The sequence below is a fragment of the Gorilla gorilla genome, chromosome 5 (assembly GCF_029281585.2).
Source record: "Gorilla gorilla gorilla isolate KB3781 chromosome 5, NHGRI_mGorGor1-v2.1_pri, whole genome shotgun sequence".
Lineage (NCBI taxonomy): Eukaryota > Metazoa > Chordata > Mammalia > Primates > Hominidae > Gorilla > Gorilla gorilla.
This window is the reverse complement of record NC_073229.2, coordinates 148,964,311-148,985,695: the sequence shown is the minus strand read 5'-3', so window position 1 is coordinate 148,985,695 and position 21,385 is coordinate 148,964,311. Positions and strand designations below refer to the sequence as shown.

The 21,385-nt window shown below is 38.3% G+C and overlaps 1 protein-coding gene across 4 annotated transcripts in view; it reads right to left on the bottom strand.

The window, feature by feature from the left end:
* The window catches only part of NKAIN2 (sodium/potassium transporting ATPase interacting 2), a 1,018,833-nt gene that overhangs the window by 21,370 nt on the left and 976,078 nt on the right, over positions 1-21,385 (bottom strand). For all 4 annotated transcript variants that reach the window (XR_008681100.2, XR_008681101.1, XM_019030137.4 and 1 more), the window contains one exon: positions 12,913-12,973. Coding sequence is in view for 2 of the 4 variants with exons in the window: in XM_019030137.4 (XP_018885682.1) it covers positions 12,913-12,973 (61 nt within the window). In the remaining 2 variants the exon portion in view is untranslated. The remainder of the gene's footprint in view (positions 1-12,912; positions 12,974-21,385) is intronic.

The following is a 21,385-nucleotide window of genomic DNA, read 5'->3' as shown; positions in this document are numbered from 1 at the left end:
GTGTTGTTGTTCTTGTTCATATCTGCTAATTCTCAGTGAGGGCAGTGCCTTAGGTGAGATTTTAAGAAACAAATGATGGTTTTCTGCTGAGACCTGGATCTTGTTATCAGGTAGTCTTTTAATAATATAATGCCAGTACTTGATATATCATAATGCCACTACTTGATACATTGTTGTAGAATCTGTTTGGTAGCATCAAGATGGGGGGCTTTGGAGTCCAAAGACCTGTGCTCAGGTTGTGCCTTTACTTCTTACCAGCATTGGACCTATAATCAGGTCACAATTGCTCTGAGCCTTAATTTCTTCCTCTGTAAAGTGAGGATAATCAAGCAATTTCGGCTTCAAAGGGTTATTGAGAGAATCAGGTGTCATATGTGTGTAATACGTAGAAGTATATATATTAAAAATGCACTATGAGTAGGATTGGGATCTCCTCTCTTTTCAAAAAAGGATTTATACAAAAGGAATGATTGGAATTATGCTTCAAAATGCACATTTAGGCTCTTTACTCAGATAATTAGCATTTCCAAGGCTAGGAGAATAGATGGAGACAAGGCTCAAAAGAGAGAACTTTGTATTAGAATTTACTAAAATTTTGTATAGAGTGACAAAAGTGCAGAAGACATCCATGGAAGCTGAAGAGACCAGAGGGAGGTCTATGGAGAGCCTTCAAATGCCCACTTAGTTGATTAACGGTGATTGGACAAGCAACAGGAATAGCCTGTGTGACATAATGTAGAAAAAAGTAAGTTAAATGTTTAAAAAATTACATAGAACTGAATTTCCATATTTCAAATCCTTTTGGAAATGGCCTTGTATATTATCAGAAAGAACACAAAGAATTTGGGGCTGGCCTTGTCTGTGGTCTATGAGGCTTTGCCACATTTGTGGGCAAAAGGAACTGTCCAGTGAATGGTCAAGAATGAAGACAGTGAGAGCTCAGTGTCCTGGATCAGGCAGAATGATAGGCCAAAGCTTGGTGGATGGATTACTTTGTAGAGGAGCTTACCTGTTCCTCTCAGATTTGGGCAGGGTTGCAAGAAGACAAAAGAGTAATTGCCTGTACAGAGATTTGTCGGGGTTCTTGAGGGAAAATCAAAGAAGTTTCTATTTGATAGATTTGACTTTCTCAGGTATCAGTACTTGGTTTAAGGATCCTGGAAAGGTGTGGAACAGGTCCTCTGGCCAGAGTGCCTCTTTGTCAAATGCAGAAGAATGAAAGCACGGTTGAGCAGGAGACAACACCCAGCTGAGTGTAGCAAGTACACATTTGCTGTCGGGTTTAGTTACTTTCTCCAGCAATGAGCAACCACCCAGGATTAGAAGTGGAGAAATTGAATCTGGGCATCGTCAGGCACAGATGTTGAAAGTCTAAGCACAAGTGATGTGCAAGCAAGCAAGGAAATCAAGGATGCTAATGAGAACACCATTGCTTTTGCTAATTCTGGAGATAGATAATGAGTAGGAAGACCCAAAGCATGAGAAAAACATAGGTTCAGGTGGAGGGAAGCTTCCAAATACGGGTGAAGAAAACTTTTTCCAAGAGGGAGGCAGCAGAACAAGGAAAAAGAATAGATAGGTGTTTATGGTCAGGCAGAAAATTTCAGAACTGGGCATCTTAGAGAAGCCTCTTTCCACCATAATGAAGGTGATCCACGATGAAGGGAATGAAGGTGGCAGATGAAGGGAGTGGTGATGAGGGAGATGAGAACTAACAGGGTGGAGAAACTGTAAAGCTAGAGTCAGAAAATTATGAATCCGATATCTTTTGATGCTTTCAGTAAATGTAGAGAAGCATGTAATGAAGATTATGGTGAAATAACTAAGCCAACTTCATCTTAAATGTGCCTGGGCTCACTTTGTGCCATGCCACTTGGATGGATTAGATTTTCCAGTCTTTGTTTTGTTCTCCCCTGTTAGAATTGCTTTCAATTATATGTGACATGTCTTTCAGATGAAATTGGAAGGAGCAGTTATTACAAGCTATAGGTGAGCTCGTTAGACATGATTGGGTATGTCTTCTCAGCTGACATCCAGAATATATTTAGAATCAACAGCCCATTTAAATGCAAGAGTTTTAATTAGGGTTGTGGGTACATTAATATATGCATATTTAGGGAAATAAAAAAATAAAACATGCGTGCTGTAATTACCTATTAGAGAAATATTCTTTACCTTGTAATCTTTGCTAACATAATCTTTGTATTACAGCCTCCAGAAATGAAAATCACAAAACTCCTGAGCCTAAATTAATCATCTTCTTAGAACAACAGTAACAATTTCAGGAAAGAGAATGTCCCATGGTTACTCTAACATTTTTATTGGTATTTGGGAAAGCTGAAACTAGATTTCCTATATCGAGTTCATTAAAAGAACTTAAGATCATTCCTGTGTGACTTACGGTGTACCTTTGGTCAATATGGATCCGAAAAGTAGTACCTTTTAAAAAAGGCATGCCTGTCTTTGTTAAGTTCTACATAGTCCTCTAATTTATCCCTTAGGTTTCAGCTGAATCGTCATGTCTTCGGGGAAGAATTTCTTTCCCTCTTCTAAACTGCATGAGTTCTTCTTGGAATAATTCCCATGGCACCTCCATCCCCTTTCCTTGTCTGAACTTTCATCAAGCTTTACTGTAATTTCTCTTTCGCTCGTAAATTGTGCAGTGGATTGTAGGCGCCATAAAGGCAAAGATGGTACCTGTTTGGTTCCCTGCTTTATCCCTAGTGACAATACATAGCCTACCACCCAGTAGTTGCTCAATAAATATTTGTTAAAAGAATCTCTCTCAGGTATCACAGTGAAGTGACATGGAAAGTATACTTCGAATCTTGACAGCGATGTTCTGCTCCCAGTTCTGCCTCTAAATGATTGTTTAACTTTGAGCAAGTCAATTTGAGTGTCCCTTTCCTTAACTGTAAAATTGGGGGATTACAGTAGGTGACCACTAATATTGTTCATAACTTTATGATTATACATAATTCCATATTTCTGGGATTAGTTCACATATGAATGTTAGCAATATAATATTTGAGCAAATCCACAAAGGCATAATGAATGAAAAAATTAGTGCAAAGGAGTTATTTCCATCTGCTTGTTACTATTATGCATTGATTTTACTAAGTGAGTTTCCAGAAAGATTAGCTGCTGAAAATGGCAATTGGAAACTGAGGCATGAATGGGAAAACAGAATGATGAAAAAGTTGGGGCCTTGGATAGGACAGTCAGGTTGACGGGTTTGGAGCCAACAGAAATACTGTACCCTGTTCCGTTTAATTCAGTGGTGAAGGTGTATGGATGTGTGACTGTGTGCTTCCCTTTTGCAGTGCCACACTTGGGAATTCAACATCAGCTTCATTAGTTACAAAGGCAGCAATCCATATCCAATTTTCATTTTGTAGCAGGATTGTTAATGTATAAACTACACTCTTTGCTGAAAACATTTGCAATTAATCCTATAAACAAACAAACAAACAAGCAAATGCAAATGTTACACTGCCTGCCCCTGCCAATCCCACTGACTCTGAGGTCTGGTCACCATTTATTATACTCAAAAATGAATTGAAATTCCCACTTTGGCCCTAACCTAATTTTCAAGTGATAATAGGCATGGATTCCCAGAAGCACTCTGTGCCTCTTGATAGTAACATCCTAATTTCCTTTCCCGGTAAATGTTTTAAGTAAGATTTTAGCACCAAAGGAAATTAAACTTTAAATTAATCGTAATTATAAAATGCCAGCACTGATTTTTGTCTTCAGCCTAATTACTTTCCATTATTTAAACAAACCACACCTCCTGTGAGCTTTAAGTTTGTTTCTCTTTCACTCCCTGCCACACAATGCCAACCAGTCATAGTGGAGGCCTCCCTGAGTATCTTCTGCCAGAGCAGCCTCGTTTAAATGTCACACAGGATTGAGGGTTTGCCTCCAGCTCGCTTATTTCCAAGGCTCTCTTTCAGTAGCTAGGTGTAGGCTGCTTTGCTCAGATGTTTTCATTCTGCATACCTGGTGGCCATCCTTAGAGATCTAGTGTTTCTTAGCCCTCCTGCTGTTAAGAAGGAGACCTCTGAACACAGCCTTCTGTTTCTATGAGATGCCACTTCTAAAACTAAAGCAGAACCGGGCGTAAGGAAGTGGGCACCGGCCAACATCATTCATCAAGAGCCTAACTTTGAATGTCATCTTCTCAGCATGTCTCTGATTTGGAGAGCTTTTAAAGAGACTTCATTTTCCTGTGCCAGCGTTTTGTCTTGCTCTCATTTGTTGTTTGGAGATGGGACTAAAGAATCCCAGTGATTTTATTTTGTGAGTGTGTATGTCAACATTCTGCTGCAAAAATCACCCCACTTTTCCGCTACTTGAATGCTTTCTTTCTCATGCCATTATCCATGAGAAGGTAGAGAGAGATGGTGAGGTAGCTAGTCCAGGACACCCACTGCTGGTAGGCTGTGGGGGTCTGCACCACTGGAAGAAGCCGAGTCAGCAAAATCAAGGTTTTTGTTCATTCATTTCTGTAAATGTCACTACTTTCTCCTCCTTCAAGTCACATGGTTTCTTTTTTATTAAGGCTATTAAAACAACATCAGTATTCTTCATCTGCTGGATAACTTCAACTTACCCTGCCAGAAATATTCTTTGCATAAAAAATACCTCTTTCGTTACACCCCAGTTAAAGGCCCTCCTTTGCTTATCTGAATATTGTTACCTCTATATTGTGTTGTAGAAACAAAGCTCTGATTGTTCTTAATTAACAGAGGAGAGAGAATGAATCAGCTTCTTTCCCCTCCTATTCTTGACTTGGAAATATCAGATTTATTTAACGATGAACATAGTGTGTGTGTGTGTGTATGTGTATGAGTGAAAAGCAATATAGAATAATGGAGGTGATATGAGAAAAGAAAGAAAATAAGTGAATGTTGAAGAATCAGACTCAGTTTTGACCTGAATATCCAAATTTAAAAATATAGCTTATGTGTTTTCTGTTAGATGATCACAAGAGGGAGCAATTTAATAGAAGGCTGAAAAACAAACCATTGCTCACCAATCTGGGGAGATTATGTGAAAATTATTACATGTATCACTGTTGGAGAATGCTGTTGTCACTAATAGGAACTTGAATTTGATTGACAGGAGGAAACTTCGCATGTAGCATCTGTCTCAGGTGTTGATCACTTAGTTTTATACATGGCAGCATGTCTTTCTTCCTCTTGTTTAGAAAATGACAGGTGCTTTATTCAAATTACTTATTCATTTACTCGGAATACATTGAATTCTGAGGAGATGTCATATTTCCTTGGCAGTTTCCATAAAGGTCAAGGAATGTTTGTGGAGATCCAATTGATTCATTCATATTTTGCAAATACTTCCTGAGTCCTCTTCTAGGTTGGGGATTTGGTAGATGCTAAGGATACAGCAGGGAACAAGACGGGTGGATCTTGATGGTGTCTCCTACTATTCTTCCATCCTGAGTGAATCAGTGTGTACTGTATTTGAATGTCGGAAGGTCATGAATGAGCTAGTGGCTTTGGGCAAGTCATTTAATCTTTCTGGGCCTATAAAATTAAAGTGCTGAAATAGAGCAGTAGGCAGGTTTCCATCATTTTTAACCCAGTACAACTCATAGTTCAAAACAAATCATAAGCAGAACAAATCAATATTAAATTAAATAAATGCAGTAACTTCTGTGCTTTGGGCAGAGGGGGGAATGGGAAGGAAAGGTGAAAGATGACACCTTTTTCACCTTGGCCCCACTAGGATTCTGTAGGCATAGTGAGAGATTAGTGGCGTGCAAAGCCTGGGTCTTCAGGCTTTGTGATCCTGTTCAGAGATAACAAAATAAATACCAAGTTTTGGTTTAGTGGGAAACTGGCAGATATGGACAAAATTTTTTCAGTCAGCCACCATCAAATTCATAAGACAAATGTTATAAAGAGAAGATAAATTAGTAAGATACTAAGATTATGTTACATTTTACTTGATTGCTTCAGTATGATGCCAGATAAGTAAAATAAACATATTCTTCTCACAATTCTTCCTGTCAACCTGGCACCCACGAACTTGGCACCTTTTCTGAACTTCTAATCGTCTCCTCTTAGGTTATGTTTGAAGAGTGATTTATAAACGTGAAAGAAAGCTCAGACTACCAAACAGAATGTATGATATGGCCCTAACAATCAGATGGGAGGAATGCAGTTAGATGATAGATAGATAGATAGATAGATAGATAGATAGATAGATAGATAATAAGAAGAAAGGAAGAAAAGAAGAAAGGATGAAAGGAAGGAAAAAGGGAAGGGAGGAAGAAAGGAAGGAAGGAAGGTAAGAAGGCAGGCAGGCAGGCAGGCACATAATATACCAAAATTTGAACTGAGTATCAGAACTCAGAATTATGGGGTTATTTTAATTTTCCTTTTTTTATTTATCTGTATTGTCTATGCTTTCTGCATTCCTTTATAGACAGGAAGAAACAAATATTTTTTTCAAGGGGAAATAGTTTTCCCTGCTCCCATGTCTACCCTCCCCCATGGTTGAGAGTATGCGATTGTGCTCAAAGAACTGCATTCAAATCCAATGATCCTGACAAACTGGAGAAATGATAAAAACATACAGAATGGAATTCAGTACACAGAAGCGTAGGCCAGCAGGCTTTAGAAGAAAAATCAAACAAAAATAACAGAAAATTATTAGCCCCAGAGAAGTGAATAATTTCCTGTGGTTTTCTTTTCAAATGAAAGATTCAATAAATTGATTGTGACTTTTATCCCAAGGCCAGTTGATTTTGAGGAATTCAGGACAGGTTTTGATGCATTTGTGCTTGGTTGGTGTAAATGTGCATGTGTCTAACTCCAAGTTTAAGCATCTTGAATTCATTTTTCTGCATTGATTTCAAAATAAGTCCCTTAGGATATTATTTTTTAAATGATATTCCATGTCTCTCTCCAGATGATTTCATCATTAAACAACATTTGCAAATACATTGAATCTCTTTTAGCAAAGAAAATGACTACTCAGTAAAATGAACCCGTTTGCTAGAGGACCAACATTTAGTTTTAGTTTAACTATTGAGCCAATGATTTACAAGAATACATAATAAAAATTGAGAAGTAATAAAAATTGAGAAGTCATATGATGATTTTTTTTTTTTTTTGCTAACATGGATTAGCAATATTTTCCATGGCTGCATGGCTTCCTTTTAATTGCCACATCGAACAGTGCTAATAAAGCACTGAGGACAATTCCTGATTCTATCACTGTGAGTGGACATCCAACTGCAGTGGGGAAAAACCGAGGATGAAGTGAGACGGAAGAGCCACATTTATAATAAAAGGCACACCCGACCAGGAATCTCCAAACATTTTCTTTCTTTACAGAATAGTGTAAAAGAGAACAAGTAGAGGGGAATAGAAGACGGGAGGCCATAAGGAAAGCTCTGCATGGCTGGTGACAGATGAGACAGCAGAGAGCCCTGCCACAAAGACAGCACAGCGAGATGCCTGCTTTCCTGGAGAAAGCCTTTTCTCCCAAGATGTATCACTGCCTTTTCATGAACAAATATATGAAAGTATGTTGTTAAGGTGGCCCACTCAAATAAGGTTCTAAGGTCAAGCCACATCCTCTAGAGCAGGGACCTCAGCTTTTATCCTGGTGAGAAGCTACTCATCTAGAGGCAGATCACCCCACAGCAGGAGATCTTGAGCGGGAATTCCTGCCTGGTGGCAGTGAGTATGGAGCTGGCCTGGCAGAAATACAGCCCTGAAGCCTCTTACCCACAGGCATCTGATGGGCCAGTGAGCTGCATCTATCCTCAATCTGTGCCCCACAGATATTTTCAAGTGTCCAGGACACACGTGGAGTGTGTGTGCATGTGTGTGTATTTGGATGTGGACTGAATTGTGATCCCCCTCAAATTCATATGTTGAAAGCCTAACTCCTAATATGCCTGACTATATTTGGAAATTGGCCCTTTGAAGAGGTAATGAAGGTTAAATGGGGTCATAAGGATAGGGCCCTAATCCAACAGAAAGTGCCATCTACAAGGCAAAGACAGAGGCCTCAGGATAAACCAAACCTGAGGTTTCTAACACCTAGATTTTGGAGAGCAAATTTCTGTTTAAGCCACTATGTCTGTGGTATGTTTTTATGGCATCCCTAGCTAACTAATTCATGGGGGAAGGAGTGTCACATCTAATTTGGGATCTCTGCTCTGAGGGTTGCTGTCATCTCCTGGTAGGTACAGCAGATGGCAGTGGCACCCTGTGAGTCTGCACAACCAGCTGGCCTGCCAAGCTGTGGCTCTGGCTTAGATAACTAAAGGGTCAGAGATGTAAACTTCAAGGTCCAGATTTTTTTCAATGGAAAAAACAGAAACCCTTGCAATATAGTGTCTGCTATGATGTAAATGTTAGTGTCCCTCCCCAATTCATATTTTGAAACATAATCACCAAAGTAATGGTGTTAGGAGGTAGGGCCTGTAGGAGGTGGTTATGTCATGACAGTGGAGCCCTCAGAAATGGGATTAGTGACCTTCTAAAAGAGGCCCCGGAGGGCTGCCTTGCCTCTTTTCCACATGTGAGGCTACAGCAAGAAGGTATCACCTATGAGCAAGGAAACCAGCCCTCACTAGAAGCCATATCTGCCGGTACCTTGATGGACTTTCCAGCCCCCAAAACTGTGAGAAATAAATTTCTGTCATTTATAAGCCACCTTACTTATAATATGTTGCTATAGTACCCCAAAGGAACTAAAACAGTATCTCTATAAATATCAATCAAACTGGGCCCTAGAAGAGTAATGAGATACTGCTTAAAAGGATACATAAGGGAAAAAAGTTCTCAGGCATTTGATGTTCATGAGCCTAACTCTCTGTTTCAATGATGATTTATTGGTATTTCATTGGGTCTAGGCTTGAGTCTTTGCTCATTGAGCTCAAACCCTCTCCATTGCTTCCTGGAGGTTTCTGCCTCTTTCCTCTGAAGTTTCCTGGATACACCTGTTGCTGTGAGGCTGAGGTATCAGAACTGAGCACATAACTGATCAGCTTCATGTTGACTTCAAGAACATTTTGTCCAATTGCCATCATTGGGCCCTTATCTCCACAGCCATTCCAAGCACAAGCTACAGAGCCAAAACTGTCCTCTGTTCCTTATAAGGCTCTTAGTAATGGAAACTTAACCAATTTGGCAAGCAGGTAGCTAGCACCTACTCCTGCCACTATGTTTCACTGCAAATAATGATGCATTATTGCAAATCCACAGTGGGTAAAAATAGGCACATAGAGACCCTCTCAGTGTTTACATGTACATTAAATCCCTCCCGTGTTTCAGGGTTTGCTTGAGAGTGGTTTTATTTTAACCTTTCACCCAACTTTTTAAGGATCAGGATAATTTTTTGTAATATAATTACCAAAATGATACAGAAATGTCAAACCTTTTTTACTCTATGGATCGGAAGTCATATGTCCAGGCATTGTCTGAGGATAAACATCAGGCAAGTGATTATATACAGAGAATATCAACCCAAAGCATTGTAACCAAAAGATAGTCATAACTGTCTAGGTGTGAATGACTACAAGTAAATGAACCTAACTGAAAGTCACCAAAGACAACTGGACAGACAGCCAGCCCAAATGAACATCTCCTCCCACCTGTTTACTAGTCCCATGAACATCTGAGGCAAGCGTCAGTCTACTTGTATATAAAAATTTAGAAGAGTTCATATTTTGCCCACTGAGCAATAAGACTAACATGATAAAACGTGTCTTTGAGAAGTCTGCTTGTGTTTTGGATTAATAAAGGCAGATGTGGTGTGTGGCCAAGATACACATAAAAACATATATGTTATTTTTTGGAGTCTTTCAGGGGAAAAAGGCTTATTAGATGATTGAGAGATAACTTGATCTTTCAACAGATATTGGTGACGTTGAATCCCCTTGAATTTACATTGCTTTGGCCAAAACTTGATTTAGGGCAGAATTCCCTTAGAAGAATTCTCCAGAATATCAAGTGCTTTTTTCTGGAGGTGTCCAGGTCGGAGAGGGGTGGGGGTTGATGAAAAACAGGAGTCTTGTGTTCAAATATTTTGGGAGACTTGCATTAACCATACTTTTAATTTCTATAAATTGACGCTTTAACATCTACGAAATGACCACTGGCTGTTTCCAAGTAAGCCCTGGCTCATCCCCAAAAAACATGTGGAGACTTTAGATAGCTCTAAACCTATGCATTAATAGTCACAGTGAACATGAATTTCATGGGGCGCAACTTTGCAACATAGCTAACCTATCCTAATAAGCCTTCCTACCCTGCCTCATCCATTTCTTCTTGTAGGATTTGAACTAAAGGCTCCGCTCTCTCTCTGCCTCATGGCTGACCCCACTCCTTCCCCTGTGGGGGCATGTGGTATTCTCCCCGGGGAACTGTGGATATAATCAAGCCTTAGAACTCTTTCTGGTTTTTCTCTTTGATCTGTATCTGGCCTCAAAGTAATGTGATTAAAACAAAACTGTGGGTTAGAAAACAAAAAAAAGGACATACTTTTTTCTGGCAGTACTCTCAGAAATGTTAATATATAAATGTGCATTCTAAATTTTCAGTGTCAAACTTACTTGGCTTTGGAATCTTTTTTTTTTTTTTTGAGCAGTATGTCTTGTGGAACTAGCATTTCTGAGATTTCCTTTGAGAGGTGCTGTTCTGCTAAAATACTGATTATGCATGTAGGAGACGTGGTACGTCAGTAAGTATTGTCTGAAGATAAAAACGCACTGGTATCATTGTGAAATGAAATCAAACAACACAGCCCAGAGAAAGCCCAACTTCCATTTGAAAATTAACTGGGGACTTCCCGTTCATCAGGGATTTGGCACACAGACACTGAAGGGTAATATCTCAATGAACTTACATAGTTTGTTTGGTCCACACATTTTAAAATCCGCATATATTTTGCCTTTCCTAATCTTTGAATAAATCTTTTCTGTATAAGACAAGTGCTTACTGGATGTCTTCTCTTGTATAGGCGCTAGGTACCTCAAACTCAACCTGTGCAAACTGAACTAGTGATCTTATTCCCATTTTTCTTCGCAAGTGGCAATTCCATCTACCCCCATTCACTTGCATCAGATACCCAGTAATCTAACAGTCTCCTCTTTTTCCCTTATCACAGTACTCACCATTGCCCACTACTCATGTCATTTCGGCATGTCTCATGGCACATCTATCCTCTCTATCTCCAATACTGATCCTTGTCCAGATTCACATTATCTCATGTCTCACTTTCATGGTGTCTTAACTAGTTCTCTTTTCCCTAATCTTTCCCCCTCTTGAGTCTCTTCTTTATAATGATGCTAATGTATTTTTTCTAAAGTACATTTTTGATTATGTTAATCTCTTTTTATAAGCTACCTGCCCTTTCATCTGTGATTTTATTATATAAAGCCCAAACTCCTTAATCTTTCATACCCATTTTTCTACTATCTCACCCATACTTGTTTTTCCAATTTTCTCCAGCTGTCTACCTGTAGCACAGGAAACAAATTCAGTCACATTAATCTGGCTGTGACATGCTTTTTCACCTTTTGCCTGGGACCACCCCTCACTTCCATACCAGCTACACAATAAAGATCTATTCATCTTTCTAGATCAAGCTCAAAACTGTTCTCTATAAACCTTCTCCTGATCTCTTTCTTCTCTTTACCCACAGCATGCACTACACAGTTTCATACTTATTTGCTCATATGTTTGTTTTACCCTACTAGTTGGCAAGTTCCTACAGGTAAAATATTATGTATGACTCATCCTAAAATCTCCAAAGGCTGACATAGCGCTTGAAATACTGAGGAATATTTTACAAATGCTTATTTAGTGAAAGGACCATTATTTCCTTTTATATATGAAATAAATTATATACTGTATACTTCTGATTTTATATCATGTATGAGTATGATTGAAAAGTGCCTCTTCTACATTAATCACTTGATATTGCCTCTTCCTTTCCAGTATAATTGGAAAGGGAAGAAGAAACATATATTTATCTTTGGATGTTTTCCTCAAATCACCATATTCTCACCTTCCTCTTTCCTTACTGTTTCAAAAACCCAACATTATAAATATTTTTTGAAACCAAGAAAGATGATTCCCAATTCTGATTTTTCCTCAGAGTAAATGTAACTACACAGGCAATTATTCATGATAGTACCCTCAGAGAATAGAAGTACTTTCCCCAGTTCTCCTGTTTTAGATCCTTAGGGGCAGGGATGGAATGAAACCTTCTACCCTCCATGTTTCGGAGAGCAGAGAACAACAGAGCCACTGGGAGGATTGTAAGAGGGTACTGTGATCTAAACTCTGGATCAAGCAATATGTCTCAATGTTGAGACTTTGACATAGTTAGAGTTCTAGCCATTTGTGTCAAATAGTAGGAACAAAAAGGACAGATGGACATTTGGTTTCCCAAAGACAAATTCTCTGAATTAATCTGAAGTCAGTTTTTATAAGAATCTTAGCAACTATTACAAATTGTTGATTTGGGGGATTTGTAGTCTTGGGTAAAACTGGTTAGTTATCAATACCTAATAAAGGGATCATAAAAAAGAGAATGGTCAAGTTAGCCACATTTTAAAATCATTTCCATCTCCAATCTCCCATCTCTGTTCCCTACTAGAATTGTTCATAAGAGGAAACGATTTTTAAAAGGTCTTCAATGAAAAGAAAGAAGTTATGTTTTCAAAATGGGTGCTTCTCCATTCTTCAGTTTGCTGGATACTGTTATGAGAAACACTTTAGTCTGATGGGCACAAAAGGCTTATTTTCCATTCTAATGCTGTGTTGTGGGATCTTGTCTGAGGAATAGGAAGGCTAAGTAGGAGGCAGTAAAGGAGATGCTTTGAACTTGAAAGAAACAGAATAGAGCTTTAATACTTACAGCTGTCCTCTTCTTCAGTTATACATTTCACAACATAACAGGCGTAGATGAAACCTGCCAGCTGAAACAAAACAGAGATGCTTTAGACATCAGACAAAGGCACCAACACCAGACCTCACTGGGGAGTGGCTTTTCAAAGTCAAGCAGTTTACAACCAGACTTAGGGCTTCAACCAACATGGCTCATCGGACTGGATCTTGACTCCAGTGTGGATTCCTCATTCAAATGATGCTCATCTGTGTTGTAAACACATATATTACTCTGTTTTTCTCTGACCTGCATTTATGTGTAAGATTTGATAATTGGCAGGCAATCTAAAACAAATTATTTTCAATACAGAAAAATACTTATAACCATTCACTAATGGATTAACATTTGCATTTGTGCCAATCAACTTCTAGTTTACTTTTCATTAGCTCAGAGCCTACGATTCTAAAACTTGGACACCCACAGACCATCAGAAAAACGCTTTGAGGGAAGACATTAAGGTGATTCTGTGGTTTGTTGCATGGGTTCTTTGTAAGGAAAATGCAGATCTATAACAGGAGCCAGGGCATACTGAGTATAATTAAGACAATATGTTACAGAGAAGTGACGAGATGGACACCTATAAGTAGGGAGTATCATCAAAATGCATTGAATATGGCATTACACACATCGCATCGTCTTTTCTGAAACACTACAAAAAGGTCTGTGTGCTTGTAAAGGAGCACAGCAAAGTCATTTGATCTCTCTATTTTCTCAGATTGGGTGTTTTTGTATTCCTTCCTATTAGTACAATATTTACTTAGTCAACTTATGAGCGCTAGTCAAAAGAAACAAATATAATATCTGGATAACGGAAAACTATTTGTTTTCTTTTTTTGCAAATTGATCTAGTTTGGAGGAATCCTTAAAGGTATGTCCTCAAAATAGTGATGAAGATTATTCACAACGACATTTCAGACAGGCATTGATCTGGCTGAGGACAGACCCCACACAATAATATTTAGTGTGGGGAAGAAAACATTAGGAAAAGCTGCAGTCTTCAATCAGGAAGCAAAAGCATGGGAAAAAAAGGAACTGCCGCGACAAGCCTAATGAAGTTGTTTTTCATCAGATGACAGATAGTGATCTTCTGGAGGATGTGAGTGGAACATTTTAAGTCAAAGGGTACACTAATAGGTATTTAATGAGCACAGAACTGTTAGGAGACAAAGTGGCCTCTGGTGAAAATAAACTTTTAAGTCCCTAATTTAGATTTGAGAGAGAAAGCACGTTCTGGCAGATTCTAGCTATCTTCCAAAAAGAACTGGCATAGGATAAAACAGTGGTCATTCCTGGACAATACAGGAAGCAGCAGTGCCCACATTGGGGAGGCAGAGTTGAAGGAAGAAGACTGATGCAACACAGTCTTCAAACGCTTTTGTTTTTAGATCCTGGAGGAGAGGGAAGGCATACCCCCGCCCTCTCTACCCCCAACTGTAGTATCTGTACCAGTACACATCGTAGAGAGTCAAAAATAAATACCACTGATGCTATATCAGAAGAATGAGTTTTCTTTTTAAAAAATATTTTAGAAAACTCATCAAATCAGCATGTTTCTCTTTGAATTATATGTAGCTATTGGCAATAAGATAGTGATAGTAAGAACCACTTCTTTATATAATAGAGTCAACAAGGTCTTTGTTTTTTTGGGACTTATTTTTAGAGTTCCGAGTACTAATTAAAAACCAATGTCTCCTATTTTCCTGTTTGGCTTTAGCAAAGATTTTGATTTGTCCAAACTCAAATCACATAGTGATTTGAGCATTTTCATGGGTACTGGAAAAATAGAGATTATACTAACACATCGTGATCTTTTATCCACCAGGACCCATGAAAATGCTCTTTTTATGGAGTGAGCCAGTCCCATGGGTGCTTGTCATTGGTACTTGGATCTGGCTGTGTCTAGGTAAAGGGCCTATGGGTTTGGTTAAATCCCCTTGGTATTGCTTATAGCTTCACCTCTTCCTCCACATTGAGTTCTTACTATATGTGGCTAAATGTTACAGGTTTATCAATAATTTTCCTCTTCTTTTCAGTGTTAAATGCTTATTAAATTATTTGTAAAGCAATTTGTCCTAATTACAAACTGTTTTAAAAAAATTCTTACTCATCAATTCGTTTCTTTGAAATGAAAATCTAGGTAACAAGCAATGATACATTCTGAGATTCATGGCCAATAAGTTTAAACTTCTCATTAAAGTGTCACTAGAGTCTTGATTATTAAGTGTACTCTCCCAGAATGCAGCCAAGGCAATGCACTGCACTGCATTCTGCTTACCAGTTATCTTTTAATTATATTCATTTTCATTCTTTAACTATCTGGGGAGCTCCTTTGATACAAAAGTAAATCCTGCTGCATTTTGTTACAAAAGCTTGCTGATTAAGAGAACTTTAGCTTTTAAATTGGTCACTTCTAACTACAAATGGAAATTTGTGTCCCCCAAATTAACCAAGATTCATAAACTCTGCTATCTTCCAATTATCCTACACAATATAAATTTCTAATTTAATTTTACCTCCCCAGTGGCAATTTATAAAATTTACCTATAGAAAGGGGTTTCAGATTATTTCCCACAATTCTGAATGTCTCTGATATGGTTTGGCTGTGTCCTCACCCAAATCTCATCTTGAACTGTAGTTCCCATAACCCCCATGTGTTGTGGGAGGGACCCGGTGGGAGGTAATCGAATCATGGGAGCAGTTACCTTCATGCTGTTCTCATGATAGTGTGTGAGTTCTCAAAAGATCTGATGGTTTTATAAGGGACTTTTCTCCTCCTTTGCTCTCATTCTTCTCCTTGCTGCCACCATCTGAAGAAGGTCTTTGCTTCCCCTTCTGTCTTGATTGTAAATTTCCTGAGGCCTCCCCAGCCATGCTGAACTGTGAGTCAATTTAACTTCTTTCCTTTTTAAATTACCCAGTCTCGGGTATGTCTTTATTAGCAGTGTGAGAACAGACGAATCCAATCTCCTATAACATGCAACTCTTCTAATTGCTACCTGGGCTACAATGATGAACTAAAGCAGAGTTCTAGTCACCACTGACATTTTGGGTTGGGAAGTACTTTTTTATTGAGGCTGTTATGTGTTGTCAATGTTTAAACAATAACATCCTACGATCAAGACTGTCAACAATTGAGGCAATAAAAATATCTCTAGACATTGTCACATGCCCTCTAAAAGGCAAAATTTCCCCTGGTTAGAGCCATTGTTTGAAATATAGTCCTAGCTTTAAGGAGTTTGCAATTTTGTAGCAGGTATACATATAACTGTAATTTGAAGTCGATTTAGGTAAATCTTCAGAAAGAAGGAAGAAAATTGTACTCCTAATAAGTGACAACAAACAGTAGATTGGACACTTTCATGTGTTAGCCCATTAATCCTCTCAAACACCCTTGGAAGAGCATTATATGTATTTTTGCTGATGACAGGCAAAATGGGATTTGCTTTTCCAGAGTGAGATTATCAAGCAGGAAAGATAGGGGTTGTGTTTAGGTAAGAGCCAGTAGTTACATCTGATGAGAGTTTGGGGACTTCATACTAGAACAATGGAAGCAAAGCTGTGAAGACCAGATTAGGGCCATAATCAGTGGGCCTCCAGTGTGTCAAATTGCCAATGGAACTATGCCATTTTTCTACACAATGAGCTGAAGGAGCACCCCCTACAAAAGTATAACATTTTTCATGGGTCCAAATCCTTCCTGATGTGATACTTGTCTTCCTTTCTAGCCTCATTTCTCACCAATCCTTGTCAGAATTGATGTCAGTAGAAAGCTGTTGGTAGCTTGCTGACATCTATCAGGTAGCTTTCCTTCTCTGTTCCTTAACTCATTTTCCCAGTCTGCCAACAAAGAATGCTAATGCCCTGTACCTCTTCCTTCCCCTCCCTAGTCAGCCTTGCACCTCCAGTAATGACTAATTCTAACTCATTCTTTTTTTGCATTTGTTTTTGAAAACAGAGTCCTGAGTTGCTAAGCTGGATATAAAGCTTTACAAGGCAGTACTGCCTGCTTACTTCCCAGGTCTTCTTTTTAATTTTTTAATTCACTGTTATTTTAAGTTCTAGGGTTCATATGTAGGTTTGTTATACAGGTAAACTTGTGTCATGGGGGTTTGTTGTACAGATTATTTCATCTCCCAGGTATTAAGCTGACCTTAAAGAATGAGTTAATATCCATCAGGAAAAACAACTATTGGATACAAATTCATTCTTTAAGGCTGAATAAAGGTGCTGCTTCCTCCAAGAACTGGTAATCCATTCTCGGAGTAGGTTGGTGCTTGGCACTTTTGAGATAGACCTTGAGAGGTGGGAGGGCTTGAAATGGAATAAAGAGGGGTACGGAGAGATGGAGAGTACATCTTCCAAGTGGAGTTTAGACTAGAGCTGGGAAGAAATGGGGAGGAGGAAGTGGCCCAGTTCAGAGAAGCTTGGGCTGTATAAAGGGAAGTAGCACGGCACAAAGCAGATAATAGAGGCTCATGTTGTTAGAGCAGATGTGAGTATCTTCAATTGAAAGAAAATAATTTTATTTTGTTCCTGATTTAAAGATGCTTAGAATAATAATGGAAGGGACCTGTGGCATTATCCTAGGCAAGCACACAATTATCCACTAGCGAAAGAAATAAAATATTCTAGTTGTTTTAGTCTTTGTCATTCAAAGCAGAGCTAAGTATAAATTTTTTTTTATTTATCTTTTCACCTTCATGTATCTAATGTGATTTGTTCACTTCTAATTCACCTGGTAAGGGATTACATGTCATCTTGATATTATCACTGACTGGAAGGAAATGATATTTTCTCTGTATAACTAAATCAGATTAAAATTCTTTTTTGTATCCACAAACCAAATTATGATTGTATGTCCCAGAAATTCACTTAGAAGCTAATAGAAAAAATGAAACCAAAGGCTTTTGGTAAGTATTTTAAAAGATTTAATTGTAATAATTGAAAATATAGCAACCTTAGCGTTTAATCTATTACATTCTGGATTTCGGTTTCTGGGAAGTTGGAGCAATGGGAGGGATACCTTTCCCTATCTTTCCTATTAAGTATAACTAAAAACGCTGAACATTATATATATAACAATCACAAGAAGACTTTGAGGCAGACCAGCTATGGCCTTTGGTACTCAAAAAAGTACATGAGGGTGAATTGCATTATTATTATTATTTCATATACACCAGACTTACTTGGAGCTGAAGAAGCCTATAACTCTGAAATGCCAACAGGTACAGATTTTTTAAAAGCCCCAGTAAACACTTGCTGTCTCTAGCCAAAAGACCAGAGAAAAGGGAAAAGGCAGCCTAGCAAGACAGAAAGTTTTACAATGATAGTACCTCTTTGTTTTAGCCAACACCATAGAAAACAGAACGAAACAAAACAAAAACACAAAAATTGTAGCCCCACTCCCCAACCACAGCAACAAAGAGTAGGGAGCCAAGACTTCCCCACTGCCTCATGAGTAAGTAATCCAGACTTTTAGCCTCACTCTCCAGTAACAAGGCAGACACTCTCTTCTCCCCACTGCGGTGATGTCAGTGGAAGCTTAGTAGAAGATCAGGACTTTTACCAATGCCCAGCAGTACTGAGGCCAGTCCGCCACCCCCATGGCATCAGTGAAAGCCACCTTGGAGCAGTAATAAGGCTCTTGCCAGATATGGAGCTATCAGTCAGAGGCTAGTGGGGAGCAGGACCTTCCACAGCCTCCCAAACTTAATGAAAAGCCCTTCCCACCTTAAGTCTCAATAGAGGCTAAGTGGGAACCCTGGACTTCTATCCCCAATTGGCAGAAATAAGTCAGCATCCCTCCTTCTCCTATCAAAACAGCATCAGAGGAATCAACTAAAATGAAAGGTTTAATTAAGATCTAGGGTCTCATAGCATAATACCCCAAATGTCCATGTTTCAATTAAAAATTACTAATCATACCAACAATGAGGATGGCCTCAAACTGAATGAAAAGACAGCCAATATAACCTAACCACAGAGGTGATAGAGATGTTAAGATTTTCTGACACATATTTTAGAGTAGACATCGCAAAAATGCTCCAATAAGCAATTACAAACATGCCTGAAATAAATTAAAATATTAGAAGGTCTCAGCAAAGAAACAGAATACATAAGGAAGAACCCAACTGAAAACTTAGAACTGAAAAATGTGGAGGGGACAGAGGAAAGAATCAGTGAACTTGAAGACTGAACAATAGAAATTACCTAAACTAAGAAACAGAGACAAAGTAAACTGGAAAACATGCACAGAGCCTCAGAGACTCATGGAAATAACAAAAGACCTAACTTTTTTTTCCCCCCACTGGAGTCCTGAAGGAAAAGGAGAAGTAGGTCAGCACTGAAAAAGTCTTCAAAGAAATAATGACTGAAAACTTCGGAAATTTGGCAAAGAACACAAACTTACTAATTCAAAAAGCTTAGTGAACCACAAACAGTATAAATCTAAAGAAATTCATGCCAAGATGCATGACAGTCAAACTTAGGAAACCCAAAAACAGATATCTTGAAAGCAGAAACAGGGAAACATTTATGGACAGCCATTCTGGAAAAAATGTTTGGAGGTTTCTTTACAAACTAAACATGCAACTACCATATGATCCAGCAATTGCACTCCTACACAGGAGTGCAATTTTATCTCAGAGAAATAAAAACATGTTCCCACAAAAACCTGTACACTAATATGTATAACATCACTATTCATAATAGCCCCAAAGTGGGCGCAACCCCAGTGTCATTCTGTGGGTTAATAGTTAAACAAACTGTGGTATACCCATACCATGAAATATTACTCAGCAAGAAAAAGGAAGGGATGACTGATACATGCAACAGCCTGCATGAATTTCCATAGAATTGAGGTTAGTGAAAAACAGCCAACCCAAAAAGTTGTATGTTATATGATCCTAGTTGTAGAACATTCTTGACATAATAAAACTGTAGAAGTTGAGAACAGGTTGGTGGTTTCCAGGGACTAAGGAGGGTGGGTTAGAAGGAAGTGAATGTGGCCATAAAAAGGCAACATACGGGATCCTTGTGGTGATGAAACTGTTCTGTGTCTTGACTGTATCAATACCCAGATCCCAAAAGTGAAGCTGTACTAATTTTTGCAATGTAATACTATTTGGAGAAACTGGGTAAAGTGTAAACAGGATCTCTCATTTTATTTCATATAATTGCATGTGATCTATAATTATCTCACCATAAAAGTTTACTTGAAAAATACTACATTTTGGGACAGTTCTATTTATGTTTAAAAACCTTCATATTATAATTTATGAATTATAAATATATCTAAACCAAGTAGATATGCTTGTTTTCTTAAGTACAAAGACACATTTTAATTTTGTGCCTTTATGCCAACATGATTAGAAATGAGGAGTAGCAACACTACTTTTTACCCACAATTATCTCACATTCCAAATACATTGGTTGTATGTTTTATTTAAATTAAATAATCCAATTTTGTTCTGAATTCATAATTCATAGGCTCTAAGCCCATGCTTTTTGTAATAGGAATTTGAACAGAAGGATATTATGCACACACAAAGTATAATTTTAAGTTGCAGATGATTTTTACTTGCTCTTTTTCATCTTATTCCATCTACATAATTTGAGATTGCTTCAGCAAAGGATTCAAATGTGATTATATCAGTGTTATTAATGAAGGTCTTTATATGAAGTATTTTATTATGTGGGCTGGTATATCATCTCTATTGTTTACCAGATGATTCTTATCTCATACTAATCCACTGGCTGGACTATTGTGGAACACACTGCAAATTTTCTCTGCTACGAGTAATCCAGGTGCAGTTATCAACCCGCAATAACACATGGAGGATTGCCTCCAGGGCTATTGTGAATGTTCACAGCCTACTGGGTCAGAAAAGCTTTTCAGAGGATCAGAAACATATCTTAATACCAGCCTTTAGGTATTCTGCTGCATCATCAAGCATGACTGTATTAAACACTTTTTAAAAGATTAAATAAAACTAGACATACATGCAAACTGGTATTATCTATTTAAGTTGGGAAATAGACTGAACTAAATGCCAACACTGGGTTACCAAATCATTCCTGTTATGAAATAGTCTCTGGAAACTGGTAGATTTCTTCAGTCCAAACTTATCAAAAAGTTATCCTAGTTCAAAGGAGTCTGGTGTATTAGTAAACTGGGCAGAGCAGAAGATACTCAGGCAGGATGAAAGATGGCTAATAACATTCAAATGTCATTATGGTTAATACCTCTCTCAGGGTTTAAATATCAGATGCGTTTTTAAAACTGTATTGAGAGCAGTAGTTCAACCATTCCATACATGTGCCGGTTGGGAGATGATCAAAGAAATGGCTAATCTAGTGCAATAGAACTACCATGAAATCGCCTTCCGGTTTAGAGATAAGAGCCATAGGGGAGTCCTTAACCAAAACTATTCATTGAAAATAA